General features: G+C 40.7%; 1 protein-coding gene across 1 annotated transcript in view; it reads right to left on the minus strand.

Annotated features, from left to right (window-relative positions):
- Emb (embigin) overlaps positions 1–24,265 on the minus strand; it is a 53,969-nt gene that overhangs the window by 12,427 nt on the left and 17,277 nt on the right. Inside the window, exons 3-5 of the mRNA XM_052159405.1 lie at positions 12,104–12,296; positions 11,794–11,879; positions 432–559 (exon numbers count right to left, since the gene is read on the minus strand). Coding sequence (XP_052015365.1) covers positions 432–559; positions 11,794–11,879; positions 12,104–12,296 — 407 coding nt within the window. The remainder of the gene's footprint in view (positions 1–431; positions 560–11,793; positions 11,880–12,103; positions 12,297–24,265) is intronic.

The raw sequence follows: 24,265 nt of genomic DNA on the forward strand, positions 1-24,265 counted from the left end.
GAATCTTAAATCAGCCATAATCTTATTTATGAACTAAGTTTTCTTGTTTTGTTTTCTTCAAATCAGAGGAGGAAAAAAAGATCTTTTGTGCTTACACGTGTATATACCTGTCTGAACAGGTGTGTGAGCACATTTTTATGTGTGGAGGACACAGATAAACATCCAGTGCCTTCTGCAATTGTGCTCCTCTTTGTTTTTGAGACAGTCTCTCATTGAATCTGGAGTACACTCGCAACTACACTCGCAACCCTCGACCGTGAGGCCTGACAGCCTCTGGGGTCATCCTGTCTCTCACGTCCCCAGTGCTTGGATTACAAACGTGCCTCACTTTAGACATGGGGATAGTGATCCAAACTCTGGTCCTCGTGCTTAAAGGGCAAGCACTTTCACAGATGGAACTGTCTTCCTAGCCCCGGCAAATAGAATCTTACCTGTGCAGTTCCGTTACTCATGTACCAAGTCCAATTTAAAGGAAAGCCATTCGGGCATTCACACTTCAGCACAGTAGAATCCCCCACGTAAGTAATCAATGGCTTGTTTTTTCCATGAACTTTGGGTACTAAGAAAAAAAAAATCAGGAAAATGTATATTATGGAAACTGTTTAAGTAAAAGAAATGAACTAAATTTACAGTCATTTTCCCCTCTTTGTTTCTTACTAACGTATTTTTGTCGTCATGCAATTTTGATTGTACATAAAATGAAGCCAACTTGCAGTCTCTAGGAGACATCAGCAGTAGTGGTTAGCAGGAGTGGATGGAAGAAGACTTCAATAGAACTGTCTGCTGTGTACAACTGGAAGGAAAGCCTCCAGGGATTAAACCTCTTTAACCATCCCAAGTTTGCAACAGACTATTAAGTGCTTGAGCCAAATAAAAAGGAGCTTCCTCTTCTCAAGGCTGTTCTTGCTTCCCGCTAACTACAATAATGGAACAGTTTCTTCAGAGCTTTACCCTTAAGTGCATGGTTTAAAAGGCAACATTTTCAGCTAGAAAATAGCCGTAATTGATGCAGATCTGTAAAGAGCCAGCAGAGTTAGAGAAAATGGTGACACAAAGGGACAGAGGAGAGTCAAGGAAAAACGGGAATGTGGTGTGATGCACAGTGCTTGCCCAATGGGCACAAAGCTCTGCACTGAACACCAGCACTGTCAGGAGGAAGATTAAAGCACAGCAAACAAGGGAGACTTAGAAAGATAGTTACAGCATCACTTCAAAGGAACTTAGTCAAGAAAGTTTGAAGTATATACAATTAGCAACAATGCTAAGGAACTGGAAGTCAGAAAAATAAAATTTTAAAAATACCGGAACAGTTTGTTTAAAGAAACTGCCACACAAACACAATCAATAGAAAGCCATAAGGTAAAGTTTGTCCTGTCTGGAGACGGATCAGCAATGATACCTTTGTTTTCTTTTTCCTAATTTTACTAAACTTAAGGTTTGTTTTTTGCTAATTTTGTGTGTTCTGTTTATTAAGTTAACAAGCAAAGAAAAAATAGATAAAACTACTGTAGTGTCTATAGGTCATATTATGGTATCTAAATTTATAGCTAATTTTAACGTTTAGTGCAGTGATTAGAAAGATTTTCAACTTCTACAGCTAAGACTCTAGATAAAATATGCTGTCCAAGGGTTCTTGAATTTTCTACCGATGTAACTTGGCATTTACATGAGGCATGAATTGTAAAGATGAGAAACAGAAAAAAAATCAGTAACTATTGGAAAAGAAATGACGATGTTAATAACCAGACAAAGACCAAAAATAGGATTTCTTTTGGTAGGTTCTGTCCTTAGGTGAACAACACAGCAGTGACAGAAGCAAGCCTTCTGTTTATAACTGTTTAAAGTGAACCCAAGTCACTGGCTTTGATATAAGTATACATATCATCCTAGTCTCTTCAGGGCTGCTTGCTGATCAACAGTAGTAATGGAGCACTGTCAACAGTAAAGAGAGGCACGGTTTAAAAGATCAGAACAACCTTCCTTCTAGACCTACATAGTATGGCGAACAGATAAGATACTTAAAGCCTAAAAAAAAAAAGAAATACCTCACTTACAACATATAGGGTTTTTTTTGTTTTTTGTTTTTTTTTTTTGGTTTTTTGGATTTGGTTTTTTCGAGACAGGGTTTCTCTGTGTAGCCCTGGCTGTCCTGGAACTCACTCTGTAGACCAGGTTGGCCTCGAACTCAGAAATCCGCCTGCCTCTGCCTCCCAGAGTGCTGGGATTACAGGTGTGCGCCACCACTGCCCGGTTCAACATATAGTTTTTAATGAGAAAATACAGAGAAAAAGCAGACAGTAACTTGATAAAAAAAAAAAAAAAAACAATAAGAAAGCAATTTTAATCTACATGGATTCAGGTGAAAAGGGATAGGGAGAGAGACATCTCTCACATAGGTGTTCAGCTACAAAGCAGGCTACTCCTATATGCTTGGTCCCGAATCCTGTGTCTACTGAGATCACCTCAGAACTCATTTATGAATCCAGATGGCTCCAACAGGGAGGAAACTAACCATTATGAGGAAACTGGAAGCAATTCCCAGATCCAAGGGAAGGAATAGACCATCTGTCTTGATACTAATATAAAAAGTATATTTTAAGTTATTGAGGAAAGGAAAATGATTAAATGTCAAACCGTAAAGGCTCAACTAGGCGGAATCCCAGAACGTCTTATTCTGATTTGGTTATCCTTATGGCGTGGTGGGAGCTGCCTCAGGCTGGACAGTGGTCTGCGGACTGAGCTCTCTGTTAGACTCCACGTAAGTTCCTTCCTTTCATTCAATACGCCTGTTTTGAGCCTCAGAGTGCAGAACTGACAATACTTGCTAGGGTTGTAGTACACTGATGGGCTGGTCTGTTTTCTAGAACTGGAAATTTAGAGAAATCAGTAACACCATTGCTGTTGAGTCTGTTTGCCCCCTACTCAGATGAATGGGCACCTTCTTCTCCAAGTCATCAGCCCCAGATTGTAGAGAATAGATTCGTCTCTAATTAGTAACTAACTTTAATTTTGATTAAAGTTGTAAAGATGAGAAACAGAAAAAAATTCAGTAACTATTGGAAAAGAAATGACGATGTTAATAACCAGACAAAGACCAAAAATAGGATTTCTTTTGGTAGGTTCTGTCCTTAGGTGAACAACACAGCAGTGACAGAGGCAAGTAAGTTCTAATTGCCCACCCTGTCAAGTCTTCCCAAGATTCGTTATAATACAGGCAAGGCTTGTGAGATGGCTTGTGAGATTCCTGGCTAGCCAACAATCACATACTTTGGCTCCTTTTGATGCACATTTCCCTATCTCTGGCTTTGTCATGAGGTGGGGAGACTGGAATGGGGTGGGGGTGGGGCCTAAGCTATTCTCAGATATTCCCACAAAGCAGCCTCAGGCTCCCAGGTGCACACACACACACCCATCTCACCAGACTTCTTCACAAAGCACGCAGCACTAGGTGAGGCTCTATTAGAAGCACCATGTTTGAGGCCTGCTGGCTTACTCAAGGGCATAAAAGACTCCCCATTATTTTAAAAGAGGTGCCAACTAGAGACCTGCAGATCAAGCATGGATCAGAACTTGCCTCACCTTTTTCTAAACCCACCAGGTCCCTTCCAAACCTGAACTAGAGTTTATCCACTCTGCTCCAGGCCCATGTGGAGAAGCAGACAGGGTAGGTTCTCCTAGGCCCCTGATTCATGGACCAACTCGCCATTCGGTTACCAGTGTTCTGAAGGGCAAATTCTGAAGCCCAGCATTGGTGAGGCTCAGCTTTTGCTATCCTGGGCTCTTTATCTTTTCAGTAATCTATTTTTCAAACCTGGCCCATGTTTCAGTTAGGGTTTCTATTGAGGTGATAAACACCATGACCAAAAGCAACTTGGGGAAGGGAGGGTTTATTTCCGCTTACAACTCTCAGGTCACACTCCACCACTAAGCGAAATCAGGACAAGAACTCAGAGCAGGACAAGAAGCTAGAGGAAGGAACAGTAGCTCAGGCCATGGGGGAATGCTGCTTACTGAGCAGCTCCCCATGGCTTTCTGTCTGCTTTCTTACAGCACCCAGGTCAACAGCACCTACACTGAAGCGGGGCCTTTCCACATCAACCAACAATCAAGAAAATGCATGGCAGGCCAGCCCACAGACCAGTCTGGTGAGGGAACTTTCTCATTTGAGGTTCTCTCTTTCAAAATGACTCTAACTTCTGTTAAACTGACATAAATCGAGTCAGCACAGCATGCTTCCTTCTCAGAATTACGTCATGTTTTAGCAGGAAATTATGTGTTGAAACATGAGCAAAAGATTGACACGTATTCACAAACTGAGAATCAAAAGTGGGAAAAGCAAAGTTTGGACAGAGAGCAGGGACCAGGATGTAAGGTCTGGTCTTTCGCTGTGGATTGTGATGCTAAGTGTGGAGCCCCAGGACCTGGTTGGTCCAGAGATAAGAGTCTGCACAATGCATCGTGGCCCCAAGTTACTTCTGATTGGTAAATAAAGACGCCAATAGCCAGTAGCTGGGCAGAAGACATATAGATGGGGTTGAGGTTTCCAGGCTTGGGGGGCAGAGAGGAACCAGGAGGAGAAGGTGTAGGAGGAGGAAGAGAAGCTTCCACGGGCTAAGAGTAAGGAAAATGTGGCCCAAGGGCTGGACAATTAGTGAGAAGAGCAGCCCAGATGAAACATGGCAATAACTCAGATGAAACGTAGTAACAGAGTAAGTAATAGCTCAGGATTATCAATAGGAAAGTCAATTCTCACAGCCAAGACGGTAGGCAGCTGCCCAGCTATTAGGCTGCTTAAGGCTTACTGTAAATATAAAGGTTGTATGTGTTTTTTATCTGGGAACTAAATTTTCCAACACGGGTAGAAACCCTGGGTTGGGATTAATTTCTACGGCAACAGGAGGAACTATTTTTCAGTAAAGTTTTGTGAAGGAGATGCTTGGGATACATAAGAGGCAGCGAGAAGGGCTATATAGGAAAAGCTGGTATTCTGTAAGAGCTGGATAGAAGCCACGGCCATGACCTTAAACTGGCTCATCTGAAGGCTGGAGTAAGGCTGCATGCAGCCCACATAAGTGACATCAGGTGACAACCCAGAAACGGAGAATCTCAAATGTTGACAACAAAATCTTTTTCTCTTATTCCCTTTTTTATGGCAACTGTCAATCAAGCAGAAATTTAGAACTTGGCTAAACACGATGCCTTTTCTAAAACTGCCCCGCTTCCCACCAACTCTGCTTGGCTCAGTGTGGCGATCAATAGCCATATGAAATTGAATTATTTATATGTGTGTATATGTGTGTGTGTGTGTGTGTGTGTGTGTGTGTGTGTGTGTGTGTGTGCGTGCTCAGTTTTTGCTATCCTGGGCTCTTTATCTTTTAGGTAATCTATTTTTCAAACCTGGCCTATATTTCAGTTAGGGTTTCTATTGAGGTGATAAACACCATGACCAAAAGCAACTTGGGGAAGGGAGGGATTTAGTTCCCAGATTACTTATACACACATACACACACACACACACACACATATATACATACATACATACATACATACATACATATATATTTTTTGGCTGTCCTAGATTTCAAGATATAAACTGAACTGGCTTAAAGAGATCTATATGCCTCTGTATCCAGAGTACTGAGATTAAAGGCATGAAGCTACCACTTCTGACTTAGGATTTTTTTTTAAAGATATATTTATTAAATGTATATAAATACTATATAGCTGTCTTCAGACGCACCAGAAGAGGGCATCAGATCTCTTTACAGATGGTTGTGAGCCACCATGTGGGTGCCTGGATTTGAACTCATGACCTTTGCAAGAGTCATTGCACTGAGCCATCTCTCCAGCCCAGGAATTTTTTTTTTTCACTGTACTGAAGATCACAGTTTGTTCTGGGCCACTAATCATGTCTTAAAACACATACTGATACAAGGGCAGGGAGATAGTGTCCTAATGCACCATCTTAGTGTTTTGAAACTTTGAATAGAGTGGGACACATGGGGCGGGTGGGGTCTCAGGACTGGATGGTGAAATTTCTAACTCTAAGTAGTATCTGGATATATTGGATTGAATCTACTTAGTGAAAGTCATAACTGTCCAAAAGTTACAAAAATAAAGCTCTGTGTGTGCACCTTCACAGGCTAGAACACTGGCTCAAAGCCATGCTCCTGTTAAGGGCAACTAGATATTATCATATCAAAGGCAGCTAAGGAAACTACAGAAGGGAGCTGGCTGAACCAGGCCAGGCTCAATACAAGCTACATTATCAAAATCTCACCATTAAATGTTTGCATTTTCTAATATGAGATTTGTCTTTGGTCTTTGAGACAGGGCTTCTCTGTTTAGATCCTAGAACTCATTCTGTTGACCAGGTTGGTCTCGAATTCATCAGAGATACACCTACCTCTTGTCTCCTGGGTGCTAGGATTAAAGGTGTGCACTATCACTGGCTAGCTTATCCTGAGATTTTTGATATTAATACATTTTACAGAAGTTGTTTCTTTTCTTTTTTTCTTTGGCTCATACTATTTGACAGACCACTAAGAACCACTCATGCCAGAGTTTGTGGGTGGTGCATGATTCTCAACATATTAGCTACTTCTGCTCTCCTGCTTTGGTGGGCATTATAGGTGAACAGGGTCAGCAGGAGATATTTTTTTCCACACCATCAGTACCATGTCACAGTAACACATCAGCTCCCCTAAGGACAGAAGCAGTGTAAATTGTCCCAAGGTGTTATGCTCATAAGTTGGGCTTGACTCATGCAGTTTACAGCAAAAGTAAAATAAAATGGAGAAGAGATCACTCAACTTAAGAGAGAACATGAAACTAGCGTTCTATCCATACTAATTTGTAGTACTGATCATTCTCCCTAAGAAAAACCATAAGCAAGTCATGTAGATGATACTTACAAAAATACACTGTTGCATAAGCCTAACAAACCTAATAAAATAACTATGAAATAAATGGTTGTACAGATGCCTTTAGACTCTACTCAAATAAAATTATTTCTCCAAGCAATAATCAATTATAAATTGATTTAAATTACAGAGAATTATTATTTTTAGCAAGAACTTCTCCAGAAGAACCAAGGTTATTAATTTTATAAGTATCTTCAGGATATAATGCATACTTAAAAGTTACATTAATGTTAAGTGGGTATTAAAAACAAATGAGTTGAATTAAACCGCTTCAAGCAAATTTTAAAAGTAACAGATTTTTGCAGCCCTGAGAGATATGATTAAAACATGTGGAGATAAACGTGGTGGTACATGCTTGTCATCACTTGGAAAGTTAAAACAGAAAGATCAAAAGGTAAACATCATTCTTTGGTACATAACAAGTCTGAGAATAGCCTGGGCTATATGAGACCTTGAAACAAAGATAGATAGATAGATAGATAGATAGATAGATAGATAGATAGATAGATAGATAGATAGTAGATAAATAGATCAGGATGGACAGACAGACAGACAGACATCCTGTGGCTGAGAGGTCAGAGGCCCTGGAAGAAACCTATAATTGCCATGCTAAACATACATATTTTTGAACTGCCTTCTAAATATCTATATTTATACCTATCAATGCTGCTCTCAGCCTTGATAGAGGTTTCTTTTTTAAAATGCAAAATACTTATCACTGGCCAAAGACCAAAAATAAGTGACTTTTGTGCTACCAACTCTATATATTTCTATATCAACTCCTCCACGGCTTTAGGAATAACCCCCGTAGAAGGAGGGTGGGAATAATATAAAAGCCAGAGAATGGGAAGCAATGCTGTAACCTGCTGCCTTCTAGCCCTGATAATTTATACTCATAAAATCACAGAACTTCTGGGTTCCCGCAGCAGACATGCGTAAGATTGGGCCCACCAACATTCCACCAGGGACGGCATACATAGATTATATTGTACGTATAGAACATTATAATCGAGAGGTTTGCTTTTTATTGTTGTTTTTGTTTGTATTTTTGTTGTTCTCTCCCATCTCCCATGTATTCTCTTCTTTAGACTCCTTCTATCAACGCTCAAATCATTTCTTCTGCTCCAATATTGTAAATATCCCACTCCCCTCTTGCTTTGTCCCACCTTTTCAGTTAGCCCTCAATTGGAGACAAAATTCAACACCATTTGTGATAAGAATCATCAGGAAAATAGAAATACAGGGCAGATTCCTCACCATTATAAAAAACAATATATACAGGAAGGCTTTATTATTCTAGAACTTCTCATTATTCTAAATGGGAAAACTCAAAAGGATCCCACTAAAAATCAGGAATGGGACAAGGGTGTCTACTCTCATTCAATATAGAACTGGAAGCCTTATCCAGAAAAACAAAACAAAAGAATGAAATGATGGAGATATAAGCTGGGGAGGAGGGGCGACTGTAGGACCTTGTAGACTCTATTTAGTTAGGATCAATACCTGAACAAAAGAACAAACACAAAGATCAATAAAGAAAATTAGTAGCTTTTCATATGCCAATAGCAAATCAACAAAACAATCTCACTCACAATGGTCTTAAACAACTAAACAAAAACTAGAAATAACTAAAGGTGGTAGAGGGCCTTTACACTGAAAAAACAGAACAAAACAAAAAACAAAACAAACAAACAAAAAACCCTGGGAAGACAATGAAAGTATCCTAGGCAATGAGAGACACCCCAGTGCTCATGGTCCAGCAGAGTAGCTTCATGACTGTGATGGTTTATATATGCTCAGCCCAGGGAGTGGCACTACTAGAAGGTGTGGCCCTGTTGGAGTAGGTGTATCACTGTGGCTTTAAGACCCTCATCCTAAGGGCTAGAGAGATGGCTCAGAGATTCAGAGCACTGATTGCTCTTCCAGAGGTCCTGAGTTCAAATCCCAGCAGCCACATGGTGGCTCACAACCATCTGTAATGATATCTGATGCCCTCTTCTGGTGTGTCTGAAGACAGCTACAGTGTACTCACATATAATAAATAAGTAAATCTTTAAAAAAAAAACAACAACAACAACAAAACCCTCATCCTAGCTGCCCCGAAGCCAGTATTCTGCTAGCAGCCTTCAGATGAAGATGTAGAACTCTCAGCTCCTCATGCACCATGCTTGCCTGGATGCTGCTATGTTCCCACCTTGATGATAATGGACTGAACCTCTGAACCTATAAGCTAGCCCCAATTGAATGTTGTCTTTTATAAGACTTGCCTTGGTCATGGTATCTGTTCACAGCAGTAAAACCCTAACTAAGACAATGACCAAAATACTCTACAGACTCAACACAATCCTTATCATATTTCCAATGCCACTCTTCACAAAACTGGAAAAGACAACCCTAAAAATACATAGTGGAAGTATCTACGATTTTGGTCATTATTCATTGGAAGGAAAAAAGAGAATGAGGAGGAGGAAGGTGGAAAGAACAGGAAGAAAAAGAAAGGAAGAATGGAAGGGAGAAATGAAGGAAGAAGGAAGGGAAGGAGGAAAATACACCATGACTATTGCTGCACAAGTTAAATCAGACCACAGAGGAACAAAGAGCTAAACAGAGAGCACACGCAATGTAACCCAAGTATGACATCACTTTCTGCAACTGGAAAGACCGAAGGGAATAACTACATGGATATGTATATATACATATCATTTCCAAGTTGTAATAATTAAAAAAAAGAAATGAAAGAAGTCCCGAGTGTGAGCACACAGGGGGCATGGTGAGGGGCATGGTGAGGGACGCGGGAGTAGAGCCTCAGTGAGGAAGCAGACCATTCTGCTACAGGTGAGCCCCGAGCACAGCATCCATAGGTTGTCAGAAGCCACTCAGGCTTCAGAAGTGTCAGATCACTGGTAAATGACTATGATGCAAAACCCGAGCAATCGCTATGCCAACCGACTCCATGTTCCAAACACCCGCTAACTGGCTCACTAATCTACCACAAAATGTTGGACTTTTCAGGAAAGCAGTTATCTAACTCAAAGAATTAGTCTTTATTAGGACACTGAGACCTTCTAATGTTTTGTTTAATGATGAGGAACATATTCTAGTTGTTTGTTCCCATGAGGAAGAGTGGGATGTCATAACTAGGTTTCTAAAAAAACTGTAAGAAAAGAAGAAAATGCTACTGAATGGCACCAATGAACCAACCTAACACGGACAAGAAGCATCCCTGCTACCAGAGGAAGGGTAAGTGGAGAAGAGGTGAGGGAAAAGGAATCAAGAACTCCATGAAAACTTTTACTTCACTGACTTCAATTCATTCCCAAAGCCATGGGCCCTGACACAAGAAGAGATGTGACTCAAGAGATGGGAACATTCATCCCAAGTTATCTGTTCACCAGCAACGCTATAACAACAAAACCAAAACCAAAACCAAAGTGAGTAAATCACCACGGGCTTGCTTCCAAACAAAGACCTTCTCAACAAAAGTCATGTTTTGTAGCTCTGAAGACCGGCTGGTGGTCTGTAGACGGAAGGTATCAGTAGTGATGTACTTAATGGGCGTGTCTCCTTTATTAACAAAACAATTTATGAAGGTCCAAAAAGGTTTATTAAATGTGATAAAAATGTTTGGTTAACTATAAAGTGTGGTTTAGGCCATTGTCATAAATAAAGCTCAACTGTTTAAAAGCAAATTTAATTTGCAAAATAAAAAGCTACAAGTTAAATATAATAAACTATAAAATTTAAAAGTTTTTGTTTGCTTGGTTGGTTGGTTTACTTTTGTTAGACAGAGTCTCTCTATGTATCCCTGGCTGTCCTGGAACTCGCTCTGTAGACCAGGCTGGCCTCAAACTAGAGATCGGCCTGCCTAGGCCTCATGAGTGCTGGGATTAAAGGCATGTACGACCACTGCCTGGTTATGAGAAACACATTTAAGTTAAATTTAGCAGTGCCCAAGTGTGCTGTGTTTAAAAGTCTACACTAGCACATTTGCCTCTCCATTGCCAGTCCAGCAAATTTATCCATGAAAAGTGTGCCTTTTAGGTGACACTTGCCCACTAATTCAGTGCAGTGACCCCCTGGGTATGGTTCTTGTCTCAAAGCAGCAGTGTCTGACACAAGGCCAAGGTCTGTGGTGGGCCACACTATGCAGGCTCACAAAGAACACAGAGGGCAAAATTACCCAACCATATCGTTCACAAGTTACAAGTTACATCTTGGTCACTGGAAGACACATGACCGTGTTTTGAAATGCCCATGCCTAATGACACAAAAATGCAGGTACCACTGTGTATCACAGAAGTCCATGAGACTTTTATGGTCCTCTGAGCCATCTGAGAATGTAGGAACTCACAATCTAGATGACTGTTCTCAAAACTAGAAGGCTACAGGGCTAAATTAAAAAATAATTTAAGGGGCTGGAGAGATGGCTCAGCAGTTAAGAGCACTGACTACTCTTCCAAAGGTCCTGAGTTCAAATCCCAGCAACCACATGGTGGCTCATAACCATTCATAATGAGATCTGATGCCCTCTTCTGGTGTGTCTGAAGACAGCTACAATGTACTTACATATAATAATAAATAAATCTTTAAAAAAAAAAAGAAAGAAAGAAAAATATAGGATTTAGGAAAACCTTGACAGCTGACTTTGGACTAAATTTTGTATTTTAAACTAAGATAAAAGAAAAATATGGAAGAAAGAAAAGGAGATATAAAAAAGCAAGGCTATATATTCAAGGAACTTGGAACTCAAGTTCAAGGAAAAGAAAATGATTTTCTTTCATCTGATATACATTTATTACTACAGTAATTACTTAAAACCCTAGGGACATGAGAAATCTAAGAATGTAATGCTGAAGTTATAAATACTGACCTTTGATATTAAAGGTTCCTCTGAGCTTCTTTTCTCCAAAGACACAAGAATATTTTCCCATTTGTTTGCTATTAAAAACGATGAACCTAGAGATAATTAGAGTTATAAATACAGGCTTATTTCCCAAAATACTTAATAAAAATGAACAGTTATGGATCAAAATTTTAAAACAGAAATAATTCTGTAAACATGAAAATTAGAAAATTAGCAGAACATTTAAATGACTGCAGAAGAAAAAAAATGCTTAGTGAACAGAAAGACGTGTAGTCTAACTGGCTGTGACTGGCAGTCCGTACGCTTATATACAAACCTGTACTGACTGGATAAGGTGTTGCCCATTTTAGTTATATTGGAACCATCAGCAATCTCAAGTAACTCATCATCTTTCTTCCAAGTCACATTCACTGAGTTCGAATCCCCAGTTGCCGTGAACATGCATTTCAGTTCCAGGTGAGAAGGCCTCTCCAGCGTTATGTTTTGCTCTGCTGATACACTGGGCTCTTCTGCTCAACACAAAAGAACAAGGAAGTATGCTATGAACATTACATGTGCAGACAAATTTACTACATAAATACACACACACACATATACACCTTTTATAAACAGCATGTATACAAACTATCTAAATGTTTAAAAGTGGTCTACTATAGAGTTTTTAAAAAGAGTTTTTATTTACTTGATGCATACGCGGACACTGTAGCTGTCTTCAGACACACCACAAGAGGGCATCAGATCCCATTACAGATGGCTGTGAGCCACCATGTGGTTAGTTGCTGGGAACTGAACTCAGGACGTCTGGAAGAGCAGTCGTGCTCTTAACCGCTGAACCATCTCTCCAGCCCCTGCTGCAGAGACTTAAGACTCTTCATTCTGCTTCCCTTTCTTATTCTCCTTGATAAGCAAAGAAAGTTTTCTTGCAACTTTCATAAAGTTACAAAAGCCTAAGGCTGTCATATCCGTCTCCTTTAATTCTCAAGAGCTGGAGGACACAGAGAAAGGAGCTTCTGCGCCATATACTCCCCATGCTAGACCGTGCACCGGCAGGGTCACACAGAAGCACAGACGCAGACTTAACTCTATTCAGTAAGCATACAGCCTTGGAAATTGTGGCGAGATGGGAAGATTGAATTGTCATTCTCCATCCTGAACTGTTGACTCTCCTTGGGCTTTTGAATTTCCATATAAAATTCAAGATTCTTTTCCATTTCAATGAATAACTGCATTTGACTTTTGATGGGGACAGCATTGACTCTGTAGACTGTTTTTGGTAAGGCAACCATTTTCACAATATTTATCCTAACTAAACCACAAGTGTAGGAAGTCTTCCTATTTCCTGGCATCTTCTTGGATTTCTTTCTTCAATGACTTCAAATTTTCATTGTTTTGAAGTTGTTTGCTTCCAGGGTTGGATGTATTCCAAGAATATTTTAATGCTTTTGTAGGTAAATGTTAATGATATTGTTTCCCCCATGGTTTTTCTCTGTTGTCATTATATAAAAAGACTACTGACTTATTTGTTGGTTTTAATTTTGCATCCTGCTATATTGCTGAATGTGTTCATCAAGTGTCATTTTCTGGCTGTCTTTTTATGGCCCTAAATGTATAAGAATCGCATCATCAAATAAAGACATTCTTGACTTCTTCCTTTCCTCCTTTTTGTATCTCTTATCTCTTTCACCTGATAACAATACACACACACATACACACACATATACACACATACATATGAATACACACATGAATGTGCACAGACAATATAGATATCAAGTGTGTTGAACAGGAGATGGGGAATGGATGTCCTTATTTTATTTCTGATTTTGGTAGAATTTCTCTTTGTTTCCCTCTATTTAGGAAGATACTGGTCCACGTCAGGAATAAGTTACCTCTATAGGGTTGTTGGCCAGTAAGGTCACATACATCCTAAAATGATATACTATTGCCACTGTCCTTAGTTATGCTCCAAAACATAACAGTAAAATCCTATTGCATAAGACATCATATATTTGAATAACAGAATGTGGGAGTGGGGGGGATCAAGCTGGGATTGACTGGAAGCTTCACCCTAATCTATTGGCTAACTTTCACAGTGCTGAAGATGCTATGCAAACTGTTGGAGGAGAGAAGAACTCAATCTGGTCTCACTATGGGAGCCGCTAGCTAAAATTACAACAGGCCTGGCAAGGACAACAGGGCACAAATGTCATGGGGATAACCATGACAAGATTTTAAGGGCCACTCTTCAAAATGAAACCTTTATGTGGTGCCATTATCAGGTCCAAGAACCTGTGTCCAGACAGTTACAGGCTTTAGGGGATAATCTACTACTATTATTCTACCAATGAGACATAGCATATAGGGTAGCTTCCTATGAATTCTCATTATACTCATGGTGATGCAAATGATAAATGTTCTACATAGTCTCGGGGATTTAAAGATTTGGTTTCCTGCTGTTTGGGCAGGCACAGCCTTGCTGGAGTAAATATGTCACCAAATGTGGGCTTTGAGAGTATGTCACCGTGCCCTGGGAATATAAACTTTATCCTTGATCCCCATTCTAAATCTCCCTGTTTCCTGACTACAAAGAGGTGAGGGAATTGATTCCAACATATTCTTCTAGTAAGATGTTCTGCCTGACTGATCCAGAAACAATGGAGTCAGAGAACCAAGCTTTGAAACCTCCCAGACCTGAGGCAAAATAACTCCTGTGTCCTTTATATATTTATCACAGAAATAAAACTCTAACACACTAATAAGAATATGGATATACAAATATACATATATACTCCTGAAGGAGTCCAGAATAATAAAAAATATATATAAAACTTATTTTGAGTGAAAAGTATTTGAGTTCCCGAAGTTCTTGATTCCCAAAAGTCCCCTCCTGGGGGTGGGGGAGGGGGAACACAGCCATAAAACTAGCATGTGTTTCCTTCAGGTGATTTACCCTTACAAAAGGTCATTTTTTCCCTTCCCATAAAAGTCCTTTCTCTCCCTTTCCAGCTATTAAAATGCTAAACACATAAAGGTAGAGAAAATTGTGTTAAGCAAAATGTCAAGCACAAGAATTTAAATGCAAATTCAAACAGCTTATTTGTGTGAGAGTTAAAAAAAAAAAAAGGAAAGTTGATTTTATACAACAGCAGAGTATAATAGAATCCTAGTTTGCTTTCTGTTGCTCTGATAAACCTCTCTGACCAAAAGCAACTTAGAGGAGAAAGGCTTCATATGCCTTATATTACATTCAACATCAAAGGAAGCCAAGAAAGGACCCAGGCAATAACTGAAGTAAAGACCAAGGAGGAATGCTGCTTACTGGCTTGCAGCCTCTGACTAGTTCAGCTTGTTTTCATTTGAAATCTAATACCACCTGCCCAGGGCCAACATTACCCATATCAATGACCAATGAAGGAAATGCCCCACAGATATACCCACAGGCCAGTCCAAAGGAGGTCATTCCTCAATTAAGTTTTCCTCCTCTCTGGTGACTCTATTTTTTGTCAAATTGACAAAAATACAATAGTGTTATCAGACTAGGAGGCAAAGGAAGTTAACAGGTATGGGATACGATTAGATATTCTAATGCTCCAAAGGTCAGGATGGTAATAAGGACAAGGTACAATTAACTTTGTACTTCAAAACAGCAGATTTGGATGCCCCCAAAACATGATATGTCTGAAGTAATGGATTTGTAGATTCTTTGACTTCCCTGTACTGTAAAAACGTCTCTTAAAAGACTATATTGGCCGGGCAGTGGTGGCGCACGCCTGCAGAGGCAGGCGGATTTCTGAGTTCGAGGCCAGCCTGGTCTAGAGAGTGAGCTCCAGGACAGCCAGGGCTACACAGAGAGAAACCCTGTCTCGAAAAAAACAAATCAAAAAAAAAAAAAAATTATATAGAGCAGTTGACTTTGGATGATTAGAACCTCATGTATCCATCTGCATAGACAGTTTTGCAAATCAAAAGCCAAAGTTATTCAAGACTATCTTTAGTTCCTTCAGTAACCGTTTACTGACTGCCACTGCATTTGACCTAACATCTCTGACTTCAGGATAAAAATATTTGATGTACAACTAATTTTGACCCATTGCCAATCTCTACCAACTTGATGGCTAAGAATACGATAATATTTCCCCACCTTGCTGTGATACAGTCCCTAGCTAATGACTACTCTAAAGTACAGGGTAAGAATATTAGCTCAAGGCTTTCTTTTGTGGTTATAGAAATTTACATACATTCTTTCACTAAGGAATACTTCATTTAGGGAATCTGATCTGAGCCACCATCTCTCATAAGTGCCTCAAAATAAAAATATTCCCTTTAAAGCAGAGATGTTAATTTACACTGAGAGTATATACATACAAAACTATCTCACTGAATTATTTAAGCTGTGTGATTATTATTCCAACTAATGTTTCTACTTTTAAAGAAAGATTACACATAATACAAATCCTAACTGTTCCTTTGTCACTTCTTTCCAATGACGATAATTAAACCTATCTTTCTTCAGCAACCTGTCCTTTGTTGGTTTAAATCCGGGGACCTAAGAAAGTAAAGATCTTCCTACACATCGATCTGGCTACAAAGGAGAGAGAAATCGGACTCTTGACTAGTTGTGCTCAGCCGGAGTCTAACTGATAAGTCAAGACCTCAAACCAAGACAAATTCTATTTAGCAGTAGGAAAGTGCTCCAGGAGTGTAGCCAGGCAGCATGTGGGACCCAGATATCTAATCTAGGAGTGCTCCAATGAAAATATCAAATAACAGATAAATGTGTGTCTCCCTTCCAACTATACCACTGACTAGACAAATGAAGGGTGGGAGTTACTTTCTCCTTACTGATTCTTAGCAAATCAATAAGAAGGAAATTAAACACCTACTCAGCACCAGTCAGAGCATTCTGCATCAGCCACCGCTGCCCCGCCAGACACAGAGGACTGACTACCTACCCATGGCGCAAGAGCATCCCCTGTCCACCACCCAAGTCAACACCTAGGAGGAAGCTGGAGGGGGAGTGGAAAGGTCCTGAAATAGATTCTCTGTTTTCCTGCTACTAGAAGTAGAGACAGAAAGACCATGTTAAACTGTATCCCAGGAAAGCAGTCAACAAAATCTAGACCGCTGAGAAATTCTACACGATAAAGAATCTGGTTCTTTCCTGCAAATAAGTTAAAAATGGGTGAAGCAATATGTTTCAGAAATGTTGAGATGACAAATACTTTAAAACATGAATAAAATGTCTTTAAAAAAAAAAAAAGAAGTTAAATATATTCTGTGAGTTCCAGAACAGCCAGCCAGTGCTACAGAGAGAAACGATATCATGAAAACAAGCAAGCAAAAGCAACCAACCAAAAAAAACCAAAAAAACAAAAAAGGCTAAATATTGTATTTGGGGATATAATTACTGTTGTACTTGGGAACTAAAACAATATAGAAAACCAAAAAAGCTTCTACACAAATATAGGAACAAGGATAGTTGACCTAAAGAGGTATGGGAGGTGCTGCATTTAGGAGAGGGTGCTCTAATGTATAAATTCAGTTCCCACAACTTCTAGGTCATTCTCAAGGATTGCAGAGGCAAAATATAAGAAAAAATGGAAAGAACTTAGAGAACACATACTTTATAACATTTAACTACATCTAAAACTTCACAAAGTGTTTCTTACAAAGTACAGGCCCAGAGTTTGCAAAGGAAGAAGTGTAGCTAGCTCATGAACCACTCTGTGACAGGACTCCAGAAGTAGCTGCTATTTAACTGCAAATTTGCTAAACTGAACTCCCTGGCACTGAAAGACCTTAACAGCAGTCAGATTATATGGAAAGAGACTGAGTAAAACTGAAGAACTTCTTACGTCTGCCTATCTGCTGAGAGCCACCTACATACCAGAATTATAGTAATGACAGTGAAAGGCTATTTCCAGGTCAACTATATTTAGTCTTGAGATTTTTTTCAATATATTTTTCTCATATTTAGCTCTTAAAATTGAGTTCTCAGTAAAAAATTACCTTGTTCAATTTTTTAAAAACTTGACTATTCTGTCTGTTTTTTTTTTTCTTATATTCCCAATTTCAGTACCCAATATACTACACAAAATGTCCTTTTATACACTAGAAAAAAGCTTAGTGTCAGCAAGATAGCTCAGCAAATCAAGGGCGCTTGGCACCAAGGGTGACATTCCAAGTTTTACCCCCAGAACACACATGGTAGAAAGGATAAAGACTCCCACAAATTATCCTCTGACCTCCACACATGCACATCATGGTATGTGTACATACATACACTCTGAATTAATTAATGTTTAAAGAAATTTGATAGCCAAATTGCTTAAATTAATGATGTTACTTTTCTTTTTCTTTTTTTAGATATTTGCTTTATTTACATTTCAAATGTTAACCTCTTTCCGAGTTACTCCTCCGAAAACCCTCTAGCCCATCCTTCCTCCCCCTGCTTATCACCCTCCCCCCAATTTCCTGACTTGCATTCCCTTATTCTGGGGAATCAAGCCTTCACAGGACCAATGGCTTATCTTTTCATTGATGTGTGAAATGGTCATCTTTTGCTACATATGTAGCTGGAGCCATGAGTCCCTCCATGTGTAATCTTTGGTTGGGGGTTTAGTCCCTGGGAACTCTGGGGGTACTGATTGGTACATATTATTGTTCCTCCTACAGGGCTGATGATGCTACTCTTCAAAGCTCATTTTTTTTTTAATTTTATTTTTAGTATTTATATGCGATTGTTTAGCCTGCATATCTGTATGTATACTGTGTGTGTGTGTGTGTGTATCTGTATGTCTGTGTGTCTGTGTGTCTGTGTGCCTGGTACCCTCTGAAGCCTGAAGAGTGTGTTGGGTCCCCTGGGAACTGAAGTTACAGAAGGCTGTAAACTACAATGTAGGGGCTGGGAACCAAACCAATCAGGGGCCTCATAAAGACCAGCAACTGCCTTTAACTGATGAACCATTTCTCAGTCCTCCAAAGCTCACATTTAACATATCTGTTGGCTACACAACATAGGATGTTGCCAAGGTCTTTCATTTTCTGAAATCCCCTCTACTTTTCTGTCACACCCAGCAAACCTTACCCTATGCCAGGAGCACAAATCCTTTCCGTTGCCACTTCAGTATTCCCTCTCTGGGTGATTTGCTTTCTGGTCACTTTCCTTTACCTCTCAGTTTGACCCTCCCACCCTGAATCCAATGATTAACCTTTAATATCCTTAAAACACTATTTGAAAAACAAGAGTTCCACTCAAAACTTCATTCTCGGCCACTGACCCAGGGCTCTGCGCATCTAAACTGGATTATCTGAAGGGACTTAAGACCCGGTCTGCCCTAGGTTCATTCAATAGCTTCCCCTTTCCTTGGGCACTAACTCAAATGTAATGGGAGTCTTAATTCTCCCTCTGAAATGGCTACTGAATCTGCCTCAGTTTCTCCAACCTTCTTCCCCACAGGCCTTAGTTATCTTTCACCAAGGCCTGGGATGATGTGATTTCCTCAATTCTCTTGAAAGTTATTCTTCTTCCAATTAAAACAAACACCTGTAATTATATCGAAGCTGCACCTTTAATAACTCAGACCTCAGATGGTCTAGCTGCTCTGGTGTAATAGTCAACTCCCATCATGAACCTGATAGAATCAGTGATGGCTGAGAGACAAACCTTTGCACAAGTTTGTGGGGGAGTTTCTGAGATGTTTCACTGATGTGACTGGAGCTACCTTGAATGTGCATGACTCTATGGGTTGAGGTGCAGGACTGAATAAAAAGAAGAAAGCCAACTGAGGCCAGCATCCACATCTACTTTCTGACGATGGGTGCCTCGTGAACAGCTGCATCAGTGTCCCCTTGCCTTGCCCTCTCTGCTAGTGTAACCTCAATCTATGAGCCAAAAGAAACTCTTGGTCAAGTTGCTTTTATTGGGGACTTCATTTCAGCAGACAAACAAAATCAAAACAAAACAACAACAAAAAAAAACTATTATCATAACAGCTTTCATTTGTGTGGGAAAGGATCTTTGTAATGAACAGTCCTTATTGTTTTGATTTTTGTTTGGGTTAGTGGGTGTGTGCATGTGGTGGTGGAAATCCAATCCAGATCCCTGTATAACCTAGGCTGCTGGGCAAAGGTTCTACCATGAACTTATATCCTGAGCAACCCGTGGTTCTCCAGTTTTCTTGCCTGCCTCGTGCTATTGTTATACATGAAATGGGCTGATGTGCAAGAAGTCTGTAGAAAGCACTGTGCTCTGCAGGGCAGTGTTGAGTAAGCGTGCTCCTGCCACCTAAGTGAGGAATGTGATAAAAGCCCACTGGCAAGGTGAGGACTTGCAGGGTGACTGCATGGGCTGCATCATTCCATCCATCGTCATAGCAGTGTTTACAGGAAGTCATAGCAGTGTTTACGGGATAAGCAGCCACCAACTTCACAGATAAGCTACAGAGAGGAGACTCCCACCCAAGGTGACTAAGGTACAGACAGCACAGAACTTCAAAGGTGAGTGTGGCTGAGCCCACATTCTTCCCTCACCAACAACACATAGCACACAAACTCTGAAAGATCCATTCTTATGCAAATAACATCCCTGGCTTCACCTCCTAACTGTTCAAAGCCAAGACTTCAGATGAAAAAAACAAGTCAAAGGAAACTTGAAAGCATAGCTGCTTATCAAAGGGAGCAATAGCTGTCAGATGAACACGTTTAAAACACTCACATTCACCCCCCAGAGCTCCCAGAGACTAAACCACCAACCAAACAGTACGCATGGGGGGACTAGCTCCAGCTACATATGTAGCAGAAGATGACTATTTCAGACATCAGTGAGAGGAGAGGCCATTGGTCCAGTGAAGGCTCGATTCCCCAGAATAGGGGAATGCAAATTGGGTGGGAGGGTGAGCAGAGGGAGGGGGATGACATAGGGAGTTTTCTTTTGGTGGGGTAATGTGGAAAGGGGTTAAAACTTGAAATGTAAATAAAGCAAATATCTAATTTAAAAAAAAAAAAAACACTCATATTCTCAACTAAATGCTCTCCAGTGGTACAAAAGCATAGCCTTTCTCCACTACAGCCTTTCCCAGGTCACTATTATTTCACTGTTTTTCATGACTTTTTCGCAGCTTGCTTTATTTCCTGTCACAGAATCACAGCATCAAAACTAGGCAGAAAATTCTACCCCTGAAAATCTCTTGTGGTTAAGCAAGAGACTGACTGTGAGCTCAAGAGATGTTTCAACTTCCCTAATATTGCACAAGGGCAGCGCATCTCTGCCACCTAGTTGCAAAACACCCATGACATCTATGGCTCTAGGAATGTAGAAATGTACTTGGTTCCTGAAATATAAATATTGTGATTTCAGAACTTTGGAGGCTGAGACAGGAGGATCACAATTTTAAGACCAGCCTAGACTACATCCCGAGAATTTATCTTCAACAAGAATTATAAGATAAGGCTGGGCAGTGGTGACGCACGCCTTTAATCCCAGCACTTGGGAGGCAGAGGCAGGCAGATTTCTGAGTTCGAGGCCAGCCTGGTCTACAGAGTGAGTTCCAGGGCAGTCAGCTCTATACAGAGAAACCTTGTCTCGAAAAACCAAAAACCAATAATAATAATAATAATATTAAAATAAAAATAAAAAAGACACAAGTTCTTAATCCACTGTAATAATTATAACTGCCTAAATAGTCTCCTGTATACATAAGATCTTGGTAGAAATGTTTAGCAACTTGCCATCTTAAGAAATGTAAATAAAGACTGTAGGTACATCTACTGTGACCATTTAGAACCATGTTATCTTCAACAATATAACTGGAAATTTCTATATAGTGTTTTCAAATAAGCTTTAAAAGTACAATTAATTGAAGCATTCCCTCCTGGAGGGAGTAAGGCAGCTCATAAGACTTCAGAAGTCACTAAAACGTAGAAAGTTCTAGCAATTCAGAAAGTGAGAAGATTCATAACTCTGTTATAAATGTGGTAAATCCTGCTAGGTAAGTATGACTATCTTTGTTGAGGTTTTTTGTAAATATGGGAGATGTACAGGAAGTCAAACTTTATGAGTGACATAGTTACCTTTGAGACAGTCACACAAAAGGAAATCTCACCCTGCTCCTGTACCTAACCCCCCCCCCCAAAATACTGATTTACCAAGCCAGACTTAGGCAGAATCGTCTTTTAACCAGTTATGGTACCCCATCCAAGGAAAATGAAACCTTTACTCCTCCCCCCTCCCTCCCTCTCATTTTCCCTCCCTCTCCCCATCTCTCAAGAAAAGAAAAAGAAAAGAAAACAACATTACACTTTAAGTTACAATTTTATCTTTCTCTCTAATTAATCCATACATTGAAGTGAAGACTGATAATTGCTGTTTTATGGAGTCCAGTTATTTATTGGACTCAATAATATAAAAAAATCTTCATATTATTCAATCTTCTATTGCTGTGACATAAATGACTTGAGACCATCAGCTTCAGGAGGAAAGTTCACTCTTCTTCAGACATCCATGAGTTGAGGCAACAGAGACAGAGAAACAGAGACAGAGAGGCAAGGATCCAGTGTCCCTTTCAAAGACATGTATGTTGCCAGTTGAATCTCCTGCTACTTTGCTAAAATCTCCTTCTTTATAGGAAACAGGCCTGTAGCTTAGGGTCTTTTACCACAACAAAACCTTCCCTCTGAAAATCCTCACAACCCATAAGCCTTGTGATCAAACCCAGCTTGTTTTTATATGGGCATCCTCAAAGCAAAAAGGGAAGCACAGGTCTGTAAGGACGGCTTCTACGCAGTGAAGGCAAAGCCAGCTTTACCAAAATCATTCACATAGGCTAGGCCAGGCTAGGTGGTGAGGTATGCCGGAAGTCAGGAGGCGCTAGCGAGAGGAATCATGAATCAGGCTGACTTGAGCTTGCTCCCAAAGAGGAGGGAGAGGGCAGTGTCACAGTGACACCCCTTGTCCAGGGAGAAAGACTGCAGAGGGGACAGGAGCTGTAGCAAGCTTTCTGGGAGAGAAAGCATGGTGGGGAGAAGGTCTACCAATCCAGAGTTCAGAACAGCACACCCCTCCCCTACACTCAGGGCACCAGGGCCAGTCCCACTACTTCTCTTGGAACTGGAAGTATCATTTTATAATTCTCTGTCTCTTCATTTACAAAACAAGAACCTCCATACCACTAACTTGTCTCCAAATTCAGATCGACTTCCACCTTCTCTGCCTTGATGAGACATTTATTTCAGTATGCATATGCACACTGTCTTAGATTGCTTTCTACTGCTGTGATAAACACCCAAGCCAAGTGCAACATAGAATGGGAGAGTCCTTATCAGTCTGTTGAGAAGGTAAGTCAGAGCAGGCACTCAAGGCAGTAACCTGGAGTCAGAAGCTGAAGCAGAGGCCATGGAGGAATGTTCCTTACTGGCTTGCTCCCCTTGGCTTGCTCACCCTGTTTTGTTTTGTTTCGTTTTTTTACAGTACCCAGAAGCTGAGTACCGCTGCATGTACTCTGTGGCACTCACAAGAACCTAGCATAACTGTCTTCTTAGAGGTTTCATCGAGCAGCTGAAAGAAACAGTTGCAGAGACCTACAGCTAAGTATTAGGTAGCTCTCAGGGATTCTTATGAAAGAGTCGGGGGAAGAATAGAGGGGCGTGGAAGAGTCAAGGACACAAGAATAGCTATAGAGTGAACTAACCTGGGCCCTCACAGGCTCACAGAGACTGAACCAAAGAGCATTCGTCATGTGTGGGCTGGACTCAGGCCCTCATATGTAGCAGCTGTGCAGCTTGGTCTTCATGTGTGCACCCTAACAATTGGATTTGTGGCCGACTCTGACTCTGTTGCCTCTCTTTCCCCTAGCCGCCATCTTTCCCCTAGCTGCCATCTTTCCGCTAGCCGCCATCTTTCCCCTAGCCGCCGTCTTTCCCCTAGCCGCCATCTTTCCCCTAGCCGCCATCTTTCCCCTAGCCGCCGTCTTTCCCCTAGCCGCCATCTTTCCCCTAGCCGCCATCTTTCCCCTAGCCGCCATCTTTCCCCTAGCCGCCATCTTTCCCCTAGCCGCCATCTTTCCCCTAGCCGCCGTCTTTCCCTTAGCCGGGTTATCTTGTCTGTTCTAAGTGTCTGTCCTGGTTACTAGACTATGTGCCTAGTCCTGCTGTGACTTGATGAGCCAGGGTGGGCTGTGGACTCAAGGGGGACTTCCTCTTCTCTGAGAAGGGAAGGGGGGATAGGGGTATATGAGGCTGGGAATGGAAGATGAGGAGAGGGGGCAGCTGGGATCAGGACGTAAAGTGAATGAACGAAAATAAAATGAATGACTGAAAATGTTTAAGTGAAGGGTAGAAACTACGAAGGCAATGGGTGAATCGTATAACAAAACTTGACTACAAAAATTACTAGGTAAGGATAGAGCCTACGTCTGTAAAGTATTTGGCTGTGTGAGTATGAAGACCTGACCTTAAATTCCTACCGCCCCCCTACAATACA

Source organism: Apodemus sylvaticus, chromosome 16, assembly GCF_947179515.1.
Source record: "Apodemus sylvaticus chromosome 16, mApoSyl1.1, whole genome shotgun sequence".
Taxonomy (NCBI): Eukaryota; Metazoa; Chordata; class Mammalia; order Rodentia; family Muridae; genus Apodemus; species Apodemus sylvaticus.